General features: G+C 38.0%; 1 protein-coding gene, 1 long non-coding RNA gene and 1 pseudogene across 5 annotated transcripts; 2 read left to right on the top strand and 1 right to left on the bottom strand.

The window, feature by feature from the left end:
• The first annotated feature begins 5,813 nt into the window (after window positions 1-5,813).
• On the top strand, window positions 5,814-8,499 carry LOC149394204 (uncharacterized). 4 transcript variants are annotated; one of them, XR_016299785.1, is made up of 5 exons: window positions 5,814-6,025; window positions 6,124-6,191; window positions 6,271-6,408; window positions 6,489-7,786; window positions 8,110-8,499. It is a non-coding gene; the product is annotated as an uncharacterized LOC149394204 (long non-coding RNA). The 4 variants fall into 4 exon arrangements; XR_016299784.1 differs by having other exon boundaries at window positions 6,306-6,408; XR_016299782.1 differs by having other exon boundaries at window positions 6,124-6,408.
• A 1,635-nt stretch (window positions 8,500-10,134) lies between these two features.
• Window positions 10,135-12,619, top strand: LOC149394205 (G-type lectin S-receptor-like serine/threonine-protein kinase LECRK2; annotated as a pseudogene).
• A 5,993-nt stretch (window positions 12,620-18,612) lies between these two features.
• LOC149394206 (uncharacterized) lies at window positions 18,613-19,125 on the bottom strand. Its single transcript, XM_089618285.1, has one exon. The coding sequence runs from the start codon at window positions 19,123-19,125 to the stop codon at window positions 18,613-18,615; it is 513 nt and encodes a 170-aa protein (XP_089474411.1).
• Between the last annotated feature and the right edge of the window lie 1,822 nt (window positions 19,126-20,947).

A 20,947-nucleotide genomic window follows, 5' to 3' on the forward strand; every position in this document is an offset into this window, starting at 1 on the left:
TAAGTTTACAGATTGTAAAATATATGTATGTATAAATGAATATATCTTTAAGATAAGTATATATTTATAGTATGAGTATATATTTTTAATATAATCTGCAACATTATTTCCATTCGGTTTTCCATGGAAAACGGTATTTGAAAATGACATATCAATTGCCATTTTTCACATTTTTCCCGTTCTGTTTTCTATCGGCGCGTCGATTTTTCATAAATCATGAGGCTCGAAACAACGTCGAAAACGGATTTCGAACCTTTTCTCATATATCTGTATCGTTGTTTCGTATGTAATGACATCTTCTGTTGTTGTCGATCGTTTATCAACATTTACAAGCTTGCGTTAGCTGTGCCACGTGGTTGATGAGCGCATTTCATATGCGTTTGTTAGAGCTCACAACGTCGAAATGTCGTAAGTTCTGAGTGTTTTGATGTCGTTTTTAGTTTTTCCTTAATTTTTATAATTCTGGACCAAATGGAGGCGCAATCTGAGCACATGGGAGACACGGGGCAGCATTGAGGAACATAAAAAATTTCTCAGAAAAATATTCCTATAACCGAGGCTAAAAATTGGTGTGCAGTGTTAGGAATATTGCCCACTGAAGATAATAAAATAAACATGAATGATTAGTGAATTCGATAAGAAGTTTACTTTATTAGCATTTATGATTAGTGTGTTGTTCTCTAAACTTAATCAATAACAACTATCATCCACAATCTTCGTATTAAACTGAATACATGTTGGGCATCTAAGTTCGGGCGGTGAGCTAAAACATGGTCGATGATTGATACATGCCTGGATAGCTGTATCTAAAATCATATATGTTGAACACAAGTGAAGGTTGATCACTTCGTGTGAGCATTCTACACTTTGGTAAGTGTACGGCCGGACAAACTTTAGTTGTTGATGTGTCGTTTAAGTACCGTTACGATACACTAACCAGGGTCGCTATGATGATCACAGTGAGACTTAACCTAAATCCTGAAATGATCACGAACTTCTAGGTTATATTACTGGGTTCTTTGGCTCATTCGTTAATGGCTACTATCATACAAAAAATACTTATGTCTTGGGAATTCAGGATATGATCTGAGCGGAAAGTGATTCACAGAAACCGAATCCAGCCTTCCTATAACAAGGTCAATGTTCACTCACCTAAGGGTTGATTTCATAACCTGATTGATTGTGCACACTTTTGTAGTAAGTACATACGCAAGAATCTTTCGTCGGGGAAGCAATGGTGCTTCGGAAATATATGCATCAAGAAAGGTATAACATAATAATTGACCTTTTTCTCGATGCGGGTTGAACCTGGAGGATTTTGATCATGTACTGACTATATCAGTGGACACTTTTACGATGAGTAAAATATAATTCTAGTAATAAGAATAGTGCAGTCTTGGATTATTTTGTAGAGTATTTTCAAGATTGACGAATCGATTAAAAAAGAGAAAGAATTGTTTCCTCTTTTTAATCGGATTGTGTGAGCTTCTGTTACTAGGTACATAGTCCCCGATTTGACTCTAATAAAGATGGATAAGAACTCTCTAGTAATAATAAATATGTATTATTATTACAATCTCATAGCTATAAATTGTCTAGCAGCATTTATTCAAAAAATTTCCTATTTGCCGAATTAAATATTTATTGTGGAATTAATTATTTATTGTTGGATCAAGTAAATAATTAATTGAATTTTAAGTTGGGCTTATGGACACTCTAAAATTCGAAAATTTCTTGGCCCATGACCCTATGGTAGGCGTCTACTATGGGTATTAATTACCCAATATTCTCTCTTTAATTAGTTGCTAGATTTGTGGAAAAGAAATCAGGTAACTAAATAAATAAGAGAGAAAATAATAATAGTTGATATGTTCTCTCTCAATTAAATAAGGAAATAAGATATTGTCATTTATTCTCTCTCATAATCAATTTCCTAATAACTAGGAGAATAATAATGGTAGAGATATTCTCTTCGTTAAATAAGGAAATAAGATATTGTCATCATTCTTCTCAAATATCTAGATTCCTTAAATATATGAGAAAAATAAGTCATAGATTCTGATATGATGGATGAGAGAATAAGTCTGATTTACAGTCAAGATCCAATGGTTCATGTTTAACTACAAAATATGAACGAATATAGGAAAATAAAATATCTCTAGGAGCTTCCTAGAATATCTCATTTCTATCACTATAAATAGGGGTTAAGGAGAACACAATAGACACACAAGAGAAGAAGCCAAAAATTCTCCCAACATCACTGAGGTGTAGACGAATTTCTTCTCTTTCACTCTCCCTCGAAATTCGTGATTCCATTCCAAAAAACACGACACGACCTGAATCTCTAAATCAGAGTGGTTGTGAGATAACGAGTGAGACTTTCTTCTTATTCCATCCAAAGATTACGTTTCAGAATATTACGGTATCATCTATGGAGATCCAAACGACGAGAGTCATGTCGTCATTCCCGATGTGAAGATCGGAGCTAAAGCTAGAAGATCGAGTTATTGGAGCTCAAAACGGGATCTTGAAGAACTCGATTGAAGTGTCAGCATCAGATTTCCAAACATGTAAGTAACTGAAAACTGGTCTTTTAATCGGTTGCTTGAATCGCTCTCTCAAATTTAGCTCTATTCAAATTTGCAAATCTAGATATAGTTTATATAATCGTATAAATAATTAGCCCGTTAGCGTAATTATTTATTTTCCACAACGGTTATACGGATATCTAATTCCCAGCATGCATCCCACAACACTTTTGGTGCGTCGCACAAAACTTCCAGATAGGCTTATGCACTGGCTGTAAGGTGGTGTTGCGGCGCAGCAGCCTGCCCAGAAAACTAGCGCACCACACAGGCTTGGGTGTGTGGAGCAAAGCTAGGCCGAAATTCTGCACTTCGGATTTAACGATTTAATTGTAATTAGAGCCGTCAGATCTCATTTAATTGCGCATAAAGCCCCCAAAAGACCTAGAAAAACTACAAAAAAAAAAAAAGATTTAGACTTCTTAAAAACACATCTTTTGTATTATTTTAGTTTTTACTTCTTGTTTAGTTTGGAAAAAAGCTTGGAAGAGAAAGAGAATTCAGAGAAGACCCGCGTCACCATCGTCATGCCATCATCGATCACAGTATTTCTTATTTTCATTTATCTTTGGAACTCCCGTTGAATTTATGCATATTAGTTTAAATTTTATTTTCATGAATCCTCGTTCGTCATCGCTTTCATTTATTTTTCGTTTCACCATGAACTAGTCCCATTAAGAGCCATGGTGTGACGAGTCTTGAATATGGTTATTGGTTCTAGTTTATGCAATTGAAATATTTATTCACTCCATCTTGCTTTGTTTATTTTAATCCCGTTCTTAATGCTTGAATGTGATTAGCTACCTCGTTCGTGATTATTGGAATGATTTGATGCTTGATGAAGATTAAGTTGATCGTGCAATTGTATTAATTTACTCTAATAAATTCATAGGACTGAAGATAGCTAAGTTGTTATGGAATCATATGTGCGTTCTTAATATTAATGCTAGCCGTTTTGTTAAGAGTTGAGATCGAGAGATAATATCCTAGATTGTTAGATGCTCGAGAGAGATTTAACGATATGATTAACGTGAGCGTGATTAGAAAAGTAGGAGTGTTTGAATTGAACGTTAGTTCTAGGAATCTTGACCATAGGATAGACTTGTGAAGCCGTCTCATTACATGAATTCCATGTTTATTTGCTTTTTGTATTTTCTTTGTTTATTTTAGTCATAATCATCTTCATCGTTCTTTTGGGTTCAATCCTTCACTGGTTATTTTATATATGTATTAGGTTTAGTCCTCGTGGGATCGACTAGTTCGTATGATTATACTGTTGAAGATATGTGTAATTCCAATTGTCTAATTATTGGATTTATATTATTAATTATAATTATCTTAGCTATTTATATTTGTGGGCTATTTTTTGTGATCTAATTTGGAATCCCAATTAAACTATTATGTGGAATATGGGTCGAATAGGTAGACACTGGAATTTTCCCACAGCGGGACAGTCCCGTTGTGGAATCATGGACATTTTCACAACGGGACAAGTCCCGTTGTGGAATCAGTACTTTTCCAAAACGAGACGAGTACCGTTGTTGAAACATTCCACATCGGAGGATTCCACAACGGTACACAACCGTTGTGGAAGCCTTCCACAACGGTTCTGTGCCATTGTGAAATCCTCAGTTTGTAGTAGTGAGATCCTTTTAGGGTTTTATGGTAACCCTAATTAGAACTCTATATGCGGTTATGGTCCCCAATACACTGTATCAAAAAAGTCATTCTCCTCTCCGAGAGAGCACATCCGGTTTAAGGAGATACGGTTGAGAAAGACCACAATACCACTAGTCAACGCTCATCAAATTACGATTCCGCTCACGCTCCCGCTCGACGCGATGAATCCACGTTTATTTTGAAACTTTGATAATCTAAAAGGTGATTGATGCGAGATATTGCTTAGTATAGCTTTATTATTATTCGGATCTTGAATAATAAATCTAACATGCATATACTATTTGAGCGATTACGTCCGTTTGTATACGAAAATTTCGCAACAATTGTCAATACTGGCTACCGAACTCAGCCTCATAAATATTGTTCCATTGCGTAAGCTTGAGATTCCAATTCAAAACTCCTATATTTACCCTCTTCCTCTCAAGTTCAATCCACCAAAAAATAAGTTGATCAAACATATTTTGTGAAATGTTTAACCCAATGATAATTTATTATTTTCATTACATTAACAGTTTCACCCGGTCCCTTACATCACGATTATAGACCAATCTTTCATCATATAAGTATCAGTACATTTCATCTGGTGGTGGAGAAGGCCACGCCGGTGGGTAACGTGGACCACAATCGCACTTTCCATTAATACATATCATTTTCTGGTCTGGATACGATGGAGTACGAAGGCACGAAATCCGTCTACATTCCCAGTCTCCTTTGCAGCTCTTCGCTTCAACTTGCCGGGTCATCATGGAAAACTCGGCACCTGCGTTTGCTCGTAGTAGAAGTCATGGGTATACTTGTAATTTATCGTTAATCCTATGCCGTTGCGTTTTTTTTTTAATTGTATGTAAGATATTTACGATCGGATCTCAAATATATAATGCAATAATCTCATGTTGGTGCCTGAGACTGAAAAGTGGATTCTCTTCTCAATCGTGATTATTGCTGTATAGAGCGAAATAAAGTTTCTATTTAACATATGCAAAACGAATATATATACATACATATATATATATATATATACAAGCGAAATAGCCCGCACGTTGTTGCGGGATGCTTAATGTGTTATTAATAATTAATTATCTAAATAAAGGAGATGGATTAGTCATAATAATGGAGGCTGGAGATTTGATTTTTTTTTTTGGTAATATTGATTATTCTTTCTATCTTTAAAATTCCTAAACTTCTTACTCCTTTCCGTCAATTTTTTCAGTGAATGGAAATTCGACTGCCAATAGATTTTTATATATATATTTTTTATGTAGATTCAGTTGGAGTTGATGAGCTTCGTTGAGAAATACTTTCCAAACGGGTTTTGAATTGTCGCCGTTTTCTTTTTATCATTTTGCTGTGGAAAATAAATTATTTATGTGAATAATTGTAGAAGTCCATATATAAAGCAATTTCCGAAATCAGCCCAATATATTATATTATTTACTTCATGAAATTAAACGGAATTGAAAGCCCGAATTGAAAGCCCAATATTAAGCAAAAAATAGAAGCCCAAATTATAAAGCCCGTATATATATACTTCCTTAGGGTTTCATCATTGAGTAGAGCCGCATAAAACTTCTCATCGCTATCTCTCTCTCTCTCTCAATGCCGATTAGGTTTTCTTGGCTTTTTTTTCAGTTTCCGTTCTTAGAGTTTCATAAGAGTCGCATAAAGTATCTCTCTATCTCTCTCTCTCTCTCTCTCTCGCTGGTTAGGTTTTATTATGGGCTTTTTCAGTTGACGCGTTTATGTTCGGTTGATTGGAAAAGGTAAGATTTTCTTTCTCTCATTTATTTGCTCTCTCTCTGCGTACTTGTTATCGTCTCTAAATCGAGTTTGTTTTCATTTCTGTGCGATTTCGTTACAGATCACACCGATCTCTCCAACCAATTTTATTTTCGATCCAGATTTGATTTTTATCAGAATACGATTGAGGTTAGAAATTAATTGAAAAATTGCTCTGCTGTTCTCCGAGTTCTTTATTTTTTTTTATTATCAAAGCAAAATAAAGTAGATTTTTTGGTTTCCATGGGACTTGCCGATCCGAAGAAGATCGCTGTTGTTGGTGGTTCCCATGGTGGTTTTCTTACAACCCACTTGACTGGCCAGGTTACATCTTTTCTCTACTATCTATATCAGATTTTATATTAATGTATTCTGTCTTAAATTATGTATGAATTCGTTAGACCGGTTTAGGATGATTTTAGGTGATTTGTATATCTTCTTATTAAGCAGAGAGATATTAGCGATACTTATTACTATTATTATTAGATAAATTTTGTCGGTCTATTCTCTCTTTATCTGTCCCTCTGTTGTTTAATCAAGGGTTTGGTTTAAATTACCTTTAGTTTTGTATTAAATTTGAAAACTTTTGATCAAAGATTTTTTAGACATTTTTCGTGAAGCTCGCCTGATTTTCTCTGTGAATCTATTTAGTTGTGATCTTGAGAGCGCGCATTGTTTGAGATTTTAGACAGAATGATGATGATGCTTTACCTGTACTGTATCTGTAATATGTATGGAATTTTTATTAGTAGTTCAGTTCAGCTTTTTCCAATCTGTGTAGTTAGCTAGTGTGTGTGCGCGCAAGAATATGTAAAGAAAATAAAAAAAGAAGCTGTTGAAATCGGTTTCGTTTTTTGCTCTGATCATCTTTTCGTCAAATGTTTTATTCTTTCATTAAAGGCAGAAGAAGAGAAAAAGAGTGGATATATTTATTTGAGCTTATGATTCTTGAACCTTGATTGACCGGGTAACAATATTTAATGATCTTTCAGATATCATGTAATGTTATAATCTGTAGAGAAATACTCTCTGTTTTTCTTTGGAATTTAATGATCAACTAATTGGATTTTTATTGTTCAATTAGTTAGGCTAACTGTTTATTTATGTATCACAGATGTACATTTAAGAGTTGTTATTAGACACCTAAAATCTTGGGTATGTTATTAGGCACTTGGTTATTTACTGTTGTTGCTTATGTCAATAATTTTCGAGCTTTGTCCAATAATGACAACGCTAGTGAAAAACACTAAGGATCATGTGAAGAAAACGGGGAAGGAGAACTCAAAAGAGAAATCTAAGCCAGGCGATAGAAGGAAATGGACATGATTATCATTAAATGCAACGTTTTTTTTTTCTAGTGATAGTGGTTAAAAAAAGCCATATTCAAGCTCGTTATCAGCTTATAGTTTGAAAATTTCAGTAAATATTTTATAAATTGGTTATCATTAATAAACTATTTTTCGTGTGCCTGATGATGGAAATATACTAATATTGAGCATCCATTTCATTCTTCTTTTCTATATGACATCGTTGTTTGATTGGTTAATTAAGATGATAGATTAACTTTTTTATAACCATTTATTGGAGTCTGTTTGTTTCCTGGAAAAGTATAATGCAATTTTCTTAATGGTTTGGTATGTTTGGTTTTCTTTGCTGATTGATAAACCACCGAGAGTAAGAGAAGAAAATAATCCAGACTCATAGGTGAATTGAGAATGAGGGGAAAAGAATAACAAACATCAAAGGTAAACAAATTTAAACTTTGTACTCTAGTTCTATTTTGAAATTGTCATCTGATGAAGATATGAACTTTTTTTTCTTTTTCATCAATGTCATCATGAAATTATATATGTTCATAGTGTGATCATGTTAATACGATGGACATATGAACTTTAAGAGATCTGTGAAACAGAGGCATAGAGAAGTGAATCTTTTTTCTACTATGACTGCATAATATATATGTATATTTAAGAGATGAGTTTAAAGTAAAACACTTACCCAGATGTCTAGATGTATGCTCCTTTTCTTGTGTATGTGTATGCTCTGTAACGGTTTGGTCTGCCAACAGGTGGGAATTAGCTAACATGATTGAAGTGCTGAATGTGGGAAATGCAGGTGGGATTTAGCTGAGATGCTGTTTTTTGGAATGAATGTGGGAATTCGAGAATTTTTTATCTTGAAGATTTTACGGAAGACTTGTGAATGAAGCTGCATATTTATAGTTGGTCTAGGTAATTGTCAATTTTGTGTCGTTTTTTCCAGAAGAATCTCGGATCTCTGAGAATAAGTCTAGATCAGTGTCAATTTTGTGTCGTTTTATTATTCCAGAATAGTCTAGAGTGGCATTTTCGTGATTTTTAGTTCTTTTCAGGAATAATTGTAAAAGTTTAATTAAAATGGCACATCATGTAAATTATAAAGCTCTTAAAGGGCATTTACGTCAATTTTTTTACGGCTACTGTAGACTTAACAGTAATCACTGTCTGTGTGAACAGTGAATCGGGATTCTCCTTTATATATATATAATAATATATATAGAGAGAGAGAGAGAGAGAGAGAGAGATTACTAACAAGCAATGATGGCTAGAAACAAGACAACTGAAGTGAACGAGAGACTCTTCATTTTAGCGTGACTTCGGTTTCGTGAACTCTTTAGACTGTTGAGGGTTTGATTTCTGGTTGAAAAAAGTTCTTATGTACGTTTCTATATACTAGAGGACACGTATGCTAGTTGTGAATAAGGATCATTCTAATATTAGTATGGTATAATAAGTTTCAAATAATGTAAGTAAAATTAGTCAGAAGAGATCAGGGTCAGTTAATTATGTTCATAAAGATACTAAATATTAAGTTCAGAGGATCAGTCTGTTATCTATGTATTAAAATAAGGTGATTTTCTCATCATTATCTTGATTACGTGGATACATGATGTTTTCGATTGCATTTCTATAATTAAAATTTAAAATGAAAAAATATGCACACATCTACTTCCTGTTTAAGCATAACTACATAACTCTTCCCCAACATGAGAATATATCACAAAAAATTCCTCTAGTATATAAATGAGTTCTGAATCTCAATCATTTGCATATTCATGCATCTATTTCTCTTCACAAATTTTGATATTTTTTCAGCACATTTTAAGTATTAACTTCTCATTTATCTTAACTTCGATTTTTGACAACTAATTGATTGATTTTATACCTCTCGCTAGGAACAATTTGATTGATTTTTTACCTCTATATTTTATATATAATAAATGGACCCGACTTAACTATTTTCCATAAATAAGCCAAACAATGAATATTAGATACATACTTTTTTTTTTTTATAACCGTGGTGTCCGGGTTAGACCCGACTAATATCCACGAGGCCCTGGCATATTATCGAATTTAATACCCATTTTTTCCCAACATCTACTTAATTTACTTTCAACATATATTATACCATATTAATTTGCAGCTTAAAAGTTTACATTTTAAATGAATAAGTGCTATATTGATGCGGTGAATTGTGGAGTTTATAAAACTGCCTTTAATTTTATTCAAAAATTATTTTGAGATATCTTACGTTTATTATATTAATCGTGTTTTCAGATTAAAGTCGAGACTCTACAAAATTTGATTTGTAACTCAAGCTTTTAGTAATTGTAATTGATCTCCTAAACAGCACACATAATGTCACTTAAAATGGGTATTCGATAATCATTATGAACTCAGTCTTATCAAACAATTTTTTTATTTTTTTATTTTTATTACAAACAAGTAGCTCATTATGAATTCTGGAAACAACGGTCATTCAACTTCGCAATCTCTTCCAAGAAAAAAAAAAAAAAAAAACAAAACAAAACAAAACAAAAACAAAAACAAAAAACAAACCGCCGAACTTCTAGTAGTACCATATTTTAATTAGTCAGTGATACTCATTTCCCCGAAGTTGCAAAAGTCAAATTCGTTGACGTTTGAGTTCTCAAAAGTCCAGTGGTACCTGATTCAAAAATCTCTTTGAACACAGACCCTCATTTTCAAGTCGTCCCACAAATCACGCTTCAACACACTAAAAAGAGACAATGCCTTATAATGCACGAAACGAAACCCATCTTGATAGTCTTGACTCTGAAACTACATAAACCAGCCCGGATAGAATAAAATAATGCAGCAGAGCAAAATGAGTGCTTTTCTCAAACTAGCAAGCCTCGTAGTAACACTCTCATTATTAGTACTGACTTGTTCGAAAGCTCAACCACAAAGACCATCAAACATCACACACGGCTCTTCACTTACGCCGACCCAAACCTCTTCATGGCCATCGAGATCCGGTATGTACGCCTTCGGGTTCTACAAACAAGGCAACGGCTTCTCCGTCGGAATATTCCTCGCCGGAATCCCAGACAAGACCGTCGTCTGGACGTTCAACCGGGACAACCCTCCGGTCGGTGCGAACGCCACGCTGCAATTCACGTCCGAAGGAAGGCTCGTCCTCCGATCAGCGGAGGGTCAAGAATTCATCGGAGACCGAGCTCGGGCCGCTTCGTCGGCCTCGATGCTCAACTCGGGAAACTTCGTTTTGTACAGCTCCGACGGAGATGTGATATGGGAGAGCTTCGACCACCCGACCGACACCCTCTTGCGGGGCCAGAGCCTCAAGCACGGAAACGAGCTCGTTTCCAGCGCATCGCCGGACGATCACTCTTCCGGAATGTTCCGGCTGAAGATGCAAGACGACGGTCACCTCGTTCAGTACCCGGTCAACACTCCGGACAGCTCGCTTCACGCTTACTGGTCGACGGGCCCTACTAGATTCGGACGGAATGTGACCCTGGTTTTCGACGACGAGGCCAGGCTGTTCTTGGTGAACTATAGCGGAGCAGCTATCTACAACATCTCCGCCACGGGATATTCCGGTGCATCCCTTCTCGCGAGGATCGACGTGGACGGGATATTCCGTGTGCACTCGTACACGAACGATGTTTGGTCGGTCGAGTGGTCGTCGACGGACGATAAGTGCGCTCCCAAGGGGTTGTGCGGGTTGAACGGATTTTGCACAGTGAGTGGCGGGGAAGCGAATTGCAAGTGTATTAGTGGGTTCGATTTTGTCCAAAAAGGGAATTGGACCGCCGGCTGCGAGAGGATTTCTGTGAGGCATAGCTGCGGGAACGATTCAGCGATGATGGACGAGCTAAGCAACACGGTTTGGGCGAGCAACGCGTACTCCAATCTCATAGTCGCCGACGCGGATAGTTGCGCTCAAGCTTGCTTAACAGATTGCAACTGCGAAGCCGCGCTTTACAAAGGTGGATATTGTCAGAAGGATAGGCTTCCTTTGAAATACGGCCACCCAGAGGATTCGTATATGGCCTTCATCAAGGTATACACTCCTTTACCTGCCCGATCCGGAAGAAAGATCCAAAAGGGCATCTTGATCATCAGCGTCTTTCTTGTTTCCTTAGGCTTCGTCATGATGGCCGTTTCAGTGACTGTGTTCTACTGCAAAAACAAGATGCGATGCCACACGAGGCCAGAACGTCCACGCCGCAACGTGGAATTCCTCGGAGAAGAGGTCGCTCTCAAGTCTTTTACTTTCAGAGAGCTAAAGAGGATTACGGGTGAATTCAAGGAAGAAATCGGCAGAGGGTCATTCGGGACGGTTTATAGAGGGAAGATCACGATTGGGGTCAATGAGAGGGAAGTCGCGGTGAAGAAGCTAGAGAAAGTGTTGGAAGAAGGCGATAGGGAATTCCACAACGAGGTCAGAGCCATAGCGAGAAGCCATCACAGGAATCTAGTGCAATTGCTAGGCTATTGCCGCGAAGGATGGTCAACGGATCGCTCGCAGACGTTCTCTTCAAGCAAGATAGCCGTCCAAGCTGGAGCGAGAGGCTCGGAATGGCTCGTGGCATCGCGAGAGGTATTCTATACCTCCACGAGGAGTGCGAGTCGCAGATCATCCACTGCGACATAAAGCCTCAGAACATTCTGATCGACCACAAAGGTGTAGCAAAGATATCGGATTTTGGGTTGACCAAGTTTTTGATGCAAGATCAGAGTAAGACCGACACGGGGATCAGAGGGACCAGAGGGTACGTGGCACCCGAGTGGCACAAAAGACAACCCGTCACAGTCAAAGCCGATGTCTACAGCTACGGGATTGTTTTGCTCGAGATCATATGCTGCCGAAAAAGCGTGGTTTTGGATATTCCGGTGGAGGAGGCGATCTTGGAAGATTGGGTTTACAGTTGCTATCAGAGCGGAGCGCTGAGGAAGTTGGTGGGCGTTGAAGAGGTCGACATGGATGAACTCGAGAAGATGATCAAAGTCGCTCTTTGGTGCACTCAAGAAGACCCGTCTCTGCGTCCAATGATCAAGAGCATTTTGTTGATGATGGAAGGAATAACACACACACCAAACCCTCCAGCGCCAAATTCATTCTCTCTTACCAACACATGATTTTTAAAAATTTGATCATATGATGTAATAAAACCAAAGCCAAGGGATGTGACGATCTTCACCATTATTTGATTTTGTCTATAATGAGATTGATGAAATATTAAATGATGGTATGTGAAAAACATTTGTAAATTTCAACGAGGAAGAATGTCATATAATGCCTATGTGGAAAACGCTGGCTCGTGAACCATCAAGTAATTAAACATATATTCTTTTTCTTACAGCCTTGTAAGAAGAAAAAAAAATGACAATGATGTACATATATGATTTGATGGGTCGCCGGTGATTGCGAGGAAAGCTCGAGCAATCTTATTTTCGGTGAGCTCTTTTAAATTTATGTTATAATACAATGATCTTAGAGTTATACGAAAAATATTCAAAATATTTGTTTGGAGATAAATTTGTTTTTGTAGTTATTTGTTTTTACAATTATTTGTTTCATCAATTATTGGTCGCATTAATTTAACAAAATTTGATGCACCATTGTCAGTCATCCTTAAAAAAGCGCATCAAATGTTTATTACCGTTGTTCTGCACAAGCTATGATCAACGCTATGCTAACACTTTTAAACAAATAGGATTATTACATTTTAGAAATATTAATTATGTAAATTCAAACCTCGTCAAGTTCCAGGAGATTGATGAAATATTAAATGATGGTATGTGAAAAACATTTGTAAATTTTAACGAGGAAGAATGTCATATAGTGCCTATATGGAAAACGCTGGCTCGTGAACCATCAGGTAATTAAACATATATTCTTTTTCTTACAGCCTTGTAAGAAGAAATAAAAATGACAATGGTGTACATATATTATTTGATGGTTCGTTCGCCGATGATTGCGAGGAAAGCTCTAACAATCTTCTTATTTTCGGTGAGCTCTTTTTCATTTATGTTATATAATAAATACAATGATCTTAGAGTTATACGAAAAAAACTAAAAATATTTGTTTGGAGATAAATTTGTTTTCGTAGTTATTTGTTTTTACAATTATTGGTCTCATTAATTTAACAAAATTTGATGCACCATTATCAGTCATCCTTAAAAAATTTGTGGCGCATCAAATTTTTATTACCGTTCTTCTGCACAAGCTATGATCAACGCTATGCTAACACTTTTAAACAAATAGGATTATTACATTTTCGAAATATTAATTATGTATATCCAAAACCTCGTCAAGTTCCAGGAAGAGAAAAAAAAAACCTACAAAAATTGATAATAAAAAAAAAAAAAAACAAAACATCGTTCTAGAAATAATAGATGGCCTGAACTCAGTTTTAAAAAGTCAATTTTCCATGGGTCACAGAAGTCACATTTATTAACGTGTTTGACAAACTTTCACACAAGTGGTCAGAAATTCACCCACGACCTCTATTCACTGCTACAAATTTGGTTTTCTGATGCGCATGATTATCGGGTGCGACAAATCGCATCCAAAAGGCGCATCTAAATGACTTTCAGATGCGACTAGTCGCACCTGATTTCAGCGACATCGTTCGAGCGCCAGCGCACCAGGCCGCCAAGGCGCACGAGGAAGATCTGGCGGAAGAGGAGGCCGTGCATTCCAGAATTGGAAAACTTCGAGTGAAAAAGGGAAACAAAAAGAATAGATTGTAATTTTTTTAATTTATTAAACGTAAATTATCAAATTTTATGAATTTAATATTAGAATTTCTATTAAATTATTTATATAATTATTCTAATTAATATTATTCAAATTATTTATTTAATTTAACAAAAAAATTATTTAATTAATTTTTAAATAATTTTTTAAATTATAATTTTTAAATAATTAATAGGCTGATTCTATTAGAATCAGCATTTTTTTAAAAAAAACTTCAGACAATCAGATGCGACTTGTCGCATCTGATACCTTCACGGGAAAAGTATCAGATGCGACTAGTTGCATCTGATTGTACTGTAACCCGCCAAATATTAAGCGGGGAATTACTATCAGATGCGACTAGTCGCATTTGATACGTTTCCCGCGAAGGTAATTATTTAATAAACTCGGATGCAATGCAAGATACACAGCAAAACAAAATGAGCGGTTTTCTCAAAATAACCATCCTAGTAATACTCTCATTAGCACTGACTTGTTTAGAAGATCAACAACGAAGACCATCAAACATCACACAAGGCTCTTTTCTTACGCCTACTCAAACCTCATGGCTGTCGAGCTCCGGTATGTACGCCTTCGGGTTCTACCAACAAGGCAACGGCTTCGCCGTCGGAATATTCCTCGCCGGAATCCCCGAAAAGACCGCCGTCTGGACGTTCAACCGGGACAACCCTCGGGTCCCCGCAAACGCGACACTGCAATTCACTTCCGAAGGAAGACTCGTCCTCGAAACGGAGCAAAGCCAAGAATTCATTGGAGAAGCCCAACCCGCTTCATCGGCCTCGATGCTCGACTCTGGTAACTTCGTGATGTACAACTCCGATGGAGATGTGGTATGGCAGAGCTTCGACCACCCGACCGACACCCTCCTGCCAGGCCAGAGCCTCCGTTCGAACAACGAGATCGTTTCCAGTGTCTCGAATGATGATCACTCTTCTGGAGTCTTCAAGCTTATTATGCAGAACGACGGGAATCTCGTGCAGTTTGTGTAGCGTTCTCTACAAAATAGTCTCTAAATGCCTCACAGATAGATTGAAAGAGGTAATGTCGCGGATCATATCACCTAGCCAAAACGCCTTCGTAAAAGGACGACAGATCGGGGACAACGTGGTGGTCGGGTTTGAAGGTCTCCACACGTTGAAGATGAATCTTTTTGGGAACGGGAATCATGCGGCTCTGAAATTTGACATGGCAAAAGCATATGACCGGGTTGAATGGGGATTCATTGAAGCCGTGATGAGGAAAGTGGGGTTCTCGGGAAGATGGGTCGCCAAAGTGATGAAATGCATAACTTTGGTTCAATTCACCTTCTCGCTGAACAATCTATTAGTCGGTTCGGTCATACCACAACAGGGTATCCGTCAGGGCGACCCACTTTCCCCGTTCCTTTTTCTTTTATGTTCAGAAGGTCTCTCTGGTCTCCTGCACAAAAAAGAAGAGGACGGGGGAGATAGAGGGGATCAGATTTGGGAACCCGGGCATACAGGTGTCCCACCTCTTTTTCGCGCACGATAGTATGTTGTTCTTCAAGGCCGACGAGGATAACATGCAGAACATAAGAGGTTGTCTATCCAACTATGGAGCTGCCTCTGGCCAAAAGGTGAACTACGACAAATCTAACATCACTTTTGGCTCTCATGTGGATGACGAAAAACAGTGAGAACTTGCAGCAATCCTGGGGGTCCAAGTAGCTGAGAACTTGGATCATTACCTTGGCCTCCCAACCTTCTCGTGCCGCCGGAGAGTTGAGCTGTTCACCTTCGTCCTTGACAAAGTGTGGAATAAAATAAAGAGCTAGAAGTGTGGCCTCTTTCAACAAGTTGGGAAAGAGGTTCTTCTTAAGGCGATAATGCAAGCTATTCCGAGCCATGCCATGAGTTGTTTCCGTCTACCTAAGAGTCTCATCACCAAACTCATGAACGGCTTCTGGTGGAACAGCAACAAAGAGAAGAAGAAAATCCATTGGGCTAAGTGGGATGCGCTTTGTAGACACAAATCTAAAGGCGGGCTTGGCTTCAGGAACCTCGAAGACTTCAACCAAGCATTCCTCGCGAAAAAAGCTTGGGATATCGTCCGATATCTGGATCGATTGGTAAATCAAGTCCTAAATTTTTGGAGGCTAACGAGGGGGCAAATAGCTCACAAGTTTGGAAAGGAATTCTTTGGGGTAGGAAACTCATCGAACGGGGCTCGCGATGGCGCATTGGAGATGGAGAACAGGTGTACATCCTTTGTGACCGATGGATCCCGAGACGGAGGTTATTCAGCCTTATCAAACCTCCTCCCCTCCCTTGTGTGATGAGGGTCGCCGAGTTGAAGAATTACAACGGAGGTTGGAACGAAGACTTGGTGAAGGCGATGTTTAACCTAGACGATGCAGACGTAATCCTTTCGATTCCCACTAGCAGCGTTCCCGTCCCGGATAAACTCATGTGGCACTACTCGACAGATGGCGAATACTCTGTGAAGAGTGGATATCAAGTGGCCCAAGACTGGAGAGAAGAAACAAGTGGCTCGGATCCCAAAACCAGCGACTCTTGGTGGCGCGTGCTCTAAGCCTTAAGTCTCCCCCCAAAAATGAAGATGTTTATTTGAAAACTTAGTAACTCGTGGCTGCCGACGAACTCGACTCTTCGTAGACGTAAAATCAATAGCACTGACGGTTGCCCGAGATGTGGCCGGGCCTCTGAGACTATCATCCATGCGATCTGGGGCTGCCGAGAAGCGAGGAGGATGTGGAAGGCAGTGACGGTGAATCAAAGTCTTATCCCGGAAGAGGCTGAGGACCTCGTAGGTGGGCTGGATAGAGTGGCAAAAGAGATGAAGCTGGCAGAGTTGGAGTGGTTCCTGATGCTCTCGTGGCAGATTTGGAACTCTCATAATGACTGAGTTTTGCAAGGAATCAAAAGAAGGCACGAGACTATGCTGGAATGGACAGCCCAGTACTTCCAAGACACCAGACCTCCGCCTAAGCGGACCAGCGACGAGATGATTGTTTCGGCAGAACCGGTGCGTTGGCCTCCTCTGGAAAGATGTTGGACTGCGATCTCTGTGGATGCTTCTGTTGACTCGGACACCGGGAGGACAGGAGCAGGCTGCGCAGTCCGAGATCACAAGGGACACCTCATGGCGGCGGCCATCTCCTCCTCGCAGCAGCGGCTTAAACCTTTGGAGGCTGAAGCTCGGGCAATTTTGCAAGGTCTGAAGGTCGCAGCATCCCTCCATATCCGGAACGTCGTTATTCAATCCGACTGCCAGAGCATCATAAACCAACTACAACGAGTTGAGCTGCCAATAAGTTAGCAGCTTAGTGCCAATAATACTTTTATCTATTAAAAATTATGACGTGCCTAACCTCTTTCCATAACAATGTCTCATTTTCGCACTTTCTTTGACCACATCTAATATCCTAGAGAGTACATTATAAGTTATTAACACATAAGCATAAGGATTAGCCTACGTGTTCTTGCTTGACAAAAAAAATAACCTTTTTCTATATCTTTGACCGAATTGTGGAAAAGTCAGTGAGTTTGTTGATTGGTGAGAAATAAAGTGCTGTTATTCACAGCCTCTGATGCTTCGACTGCAAAAACACTAAGACCGGACTTAGCAAGTGCATTACATAAGATGATTACTTTTTTTATTTTTATTTTTATTTTTATTTTTATGAATAAGATGATTACTTTTAGTAATATTAATAATGTAAATTCAGATAACACATGTTGGATATGGTCCGTATTAAAACATTACAACAAGAAAGAAAGACAACATGTACATGGAAAAGAAAAGAAAATAGAGTCTGAATAATTTTCTATTCAATTCACATTTTCAAAATAAGAGATATTAATACAGACTCTGAAATACATATATATATATAGCAACAACATAATAAATACGTTAACCACTAATAACTAACCCCTAAATTAGGAGAAAAAAGAGGATATACTAAACCACTAAGTCCACGACTAATAAAACCACTTACCCATGTTTCAAATGCCACAACAAAGTAACATTAACGACTAACACACGTTTTTTTTTTCTTTCTTTTTCTTAACAAAGACAAATTCTAGGTCTAGACTAAAATAACTAACAAATTCCCCTCTAATCTAGACTTGACTTCGATACCCTTATCTAGATCCGAGGTGAGGGTCTTCTTCTTGCACATCGACTACAAAAGTGCCGGTTCTTCATCGGCATCCAAAATGAGGTTGGCTACCTCCTCTTGATCACGGCGGGGTTTTTGGCACTCCGACGCATAGTGACCGTACACATCGCAATTAAAGCACTTAATCTTGCTTTTATCGCGACCTCGGCCACGGCTATCACCGCTATTTCCACCGTTCTTCTTTGTCCGTGACACCCACTCCGAGCGTGTGAGAAGCAAACCGTTCTCTTCCTTCTCTTCGTAGCTACGAAGTCTCTCTTCGTGAACCTTGAGACGACCAATCATCTCCTCCATCGTCATGGTCTTGAGATCTCCAAATTGCTCGATCGACGTCACGATCACTTTGGTGGGACGGCCCGGAGAAGCTTCTTGACAACGTAGAATTCTTCTACTTTGTCGCCCAATGCTCGGATGCCGTTGACAATCGCCGTCAACTTCATGGCAAAGTCATCCACCGACTCGCCATTTTTCATGCGAAGCACCTCGAATTCACTCTTCAAGGTTTGCACCTTCGCCTCCTTGACGCGCTCCGCGCCCATGTGCATCGTCTTGAGCATCTCCCACGCTTCCTTGGCCGAGTCCTTCTCCGCCAACGTTAGGAGTAAATCTTCCGGGACTCCTTGATAGATGGCGGCGAGAGCCAATCTATCCGTTTGTTCGTCAACTTCGTCATGCTCGATAGCATTCCACACATCTTGAGCTTGCAAGTTGACCCGCATCTTGATCGACCATGCACCGTAGTTGCTCAGTGTGAGCAACGGATATTGAAGCGTCATGACTCGCTCTCTCCCGCCCTTTTGCATCGCTACATCTGCGACGACCCGCCTCGACGACGGCATTTGCTTCGACATCCTGGCGCTCTGATACCACTTGTTGGATATGGTCCCTATTAAAACATTACAACAAGAAAGAAAGACAACATGTACATGGAAAACAAAAGAAAATAGAGTCTGAAATAATTTTCTATTCAATTCACGTTTTAAAAATAAGAGATATTAATATAGACTCTGAAATACTATATATATATATATATATATATATATATATATATATATATATATATATATCAACAACATAATAAATACGTTAACCACTAATAACTAACCCCTAAATTAGGAGAAAAAAATAGGATCTACTAAACCACTAAGTCCACGACTAATAAAACCACTTACCCATGTTTCAAATGCCAGAACAAAGTAACATTAACGACTAACACACGTTTTTTTTTCTTTCTTTTTCTTAACAAAGACAAATTCTAAGTCTAGATTAAAATAACTAACAACACACACACAATAAAAAAAAAAAAAAAACCCTCATTCTAGAAATAATATATGGTCTTAACCAATGTTTCAAATGTCGGAGAAAATCGACGAAAATCGCCGGCGAAGTCGTTGCCGATGGCTTAATTCCTACGACAGCTATATTTTTCGTTTTATCGTTTGATGTCGTCGATTTTCGTCGAATCGACGCGTATTTCATCGTTTGCCGTTTCGGGAACAGTGGATTCGGCTGTTCTCCGGTGGTTTTTTCTCTAATTCACCGGACTGTATTTTTTTTCTTTGAGGAAGACAACTGGAGAGAGAGCGAAGGAGAGAGAGGGAAAGAGAGGTACTGTTCTTATCAGCTTCTTTATGTTAGTCTAGGAAAGTTTCATGTCATCATCACAATTTGTGGACCACGGGCCACGTGTCCATTAATGACCTCTTGCTTTTATTTTACTATTATGTCTTTTGTACACACGTACACGTTAAAATAAATTGGGTTTAAATAAATTTTGCGTGTGTGTAAAATTTGTATAAATATATATATATTGGGTTTAAATAAATTGACGAATTGTGGGTATTTAATATTATATTGGTGTAAAATAAATTACGTATCGAAGATTATAAAATATAGTTTACATAAATCTCAAGCTTAAAAATTTAAAAATACATATATATATATATATATATATATATATAATATTATGCAACATTATTTCTGTTGGGTTTTCCATCGGCACGTCGGTTTTCCATCGAAAACGGTATTTGAAAACAGTATTGCATTTGTCCTTTTCCACATTTTTTCCGTTCGGTTTTCCGTCGGCGTGTCGATTTTCCGTAAATCAGGAGATTCGAAACGGCATCGAAAACGGCATTTAATGGTGCGTTTGGTTACCAACTCAAAAACTGTTTTTGAGTTTTCAAGAAGTGAAAATAGGAAACAAAACTGGAAAATGTGTTTGGTAAGGTGTTTTCGAAAAAAAATTTCAAAATTTTTTGAAGTTGTTTTGGAAAAAAGTAAAGAAAACTGAAAACAAATAAAATGTGTTTTTGAAAAAAAATGTATTTTCTTCTCTCCTCTTTTTCTTCATCTTCTATTTTCATTCTTTCAAAAACAAAAATGAAAACTATATCAAACACTTTTTTCAGTTTTTTCACTTTTTCAAAAACAAAAATGAAAACTGTACCAAACAGCTTTTTGAAAACAACTACAAAACAGTTTTTCAGTACAACTACAAAAATGAGAAAACAGAAAACAAAAAACAGTTTGAGTTAACTACCAAACACAACCTAAATCCTTGGTCTAAACCCAGTTCTGAAATAGTCGGTGCAATAAATTTCCTGGGGTCACACATTAACGTGTTTGACCATGTCCAACTTCACGTAAGTGGTCAGAAATTCACCCGCAAGC

This window comes from Urtica dioica, chromosome 6, assembly GCF_054948205.1.
Source record: "Urtica dioica subsp. dioica isolate 48M chromosome 6, U.dioica_male_clone48M_v1_H2, whole genome shotgun sequence".
Lineage (NCBI taxonomy): Eukaryota > Viridiplantae > Streptophyta > Magnoliopsida > Rosales > Urticaceae > Urtica > Urtica dioica.

Coding starts and splice junctions, on each gene's coding strand:
- LOC149394206 (XM_089618285.1), bottom strand. CDS start 19,125: ATGTCGAAGCAAATGCCGTCGTCGAGGCGGGTCGTCGCAGATGTAGCG.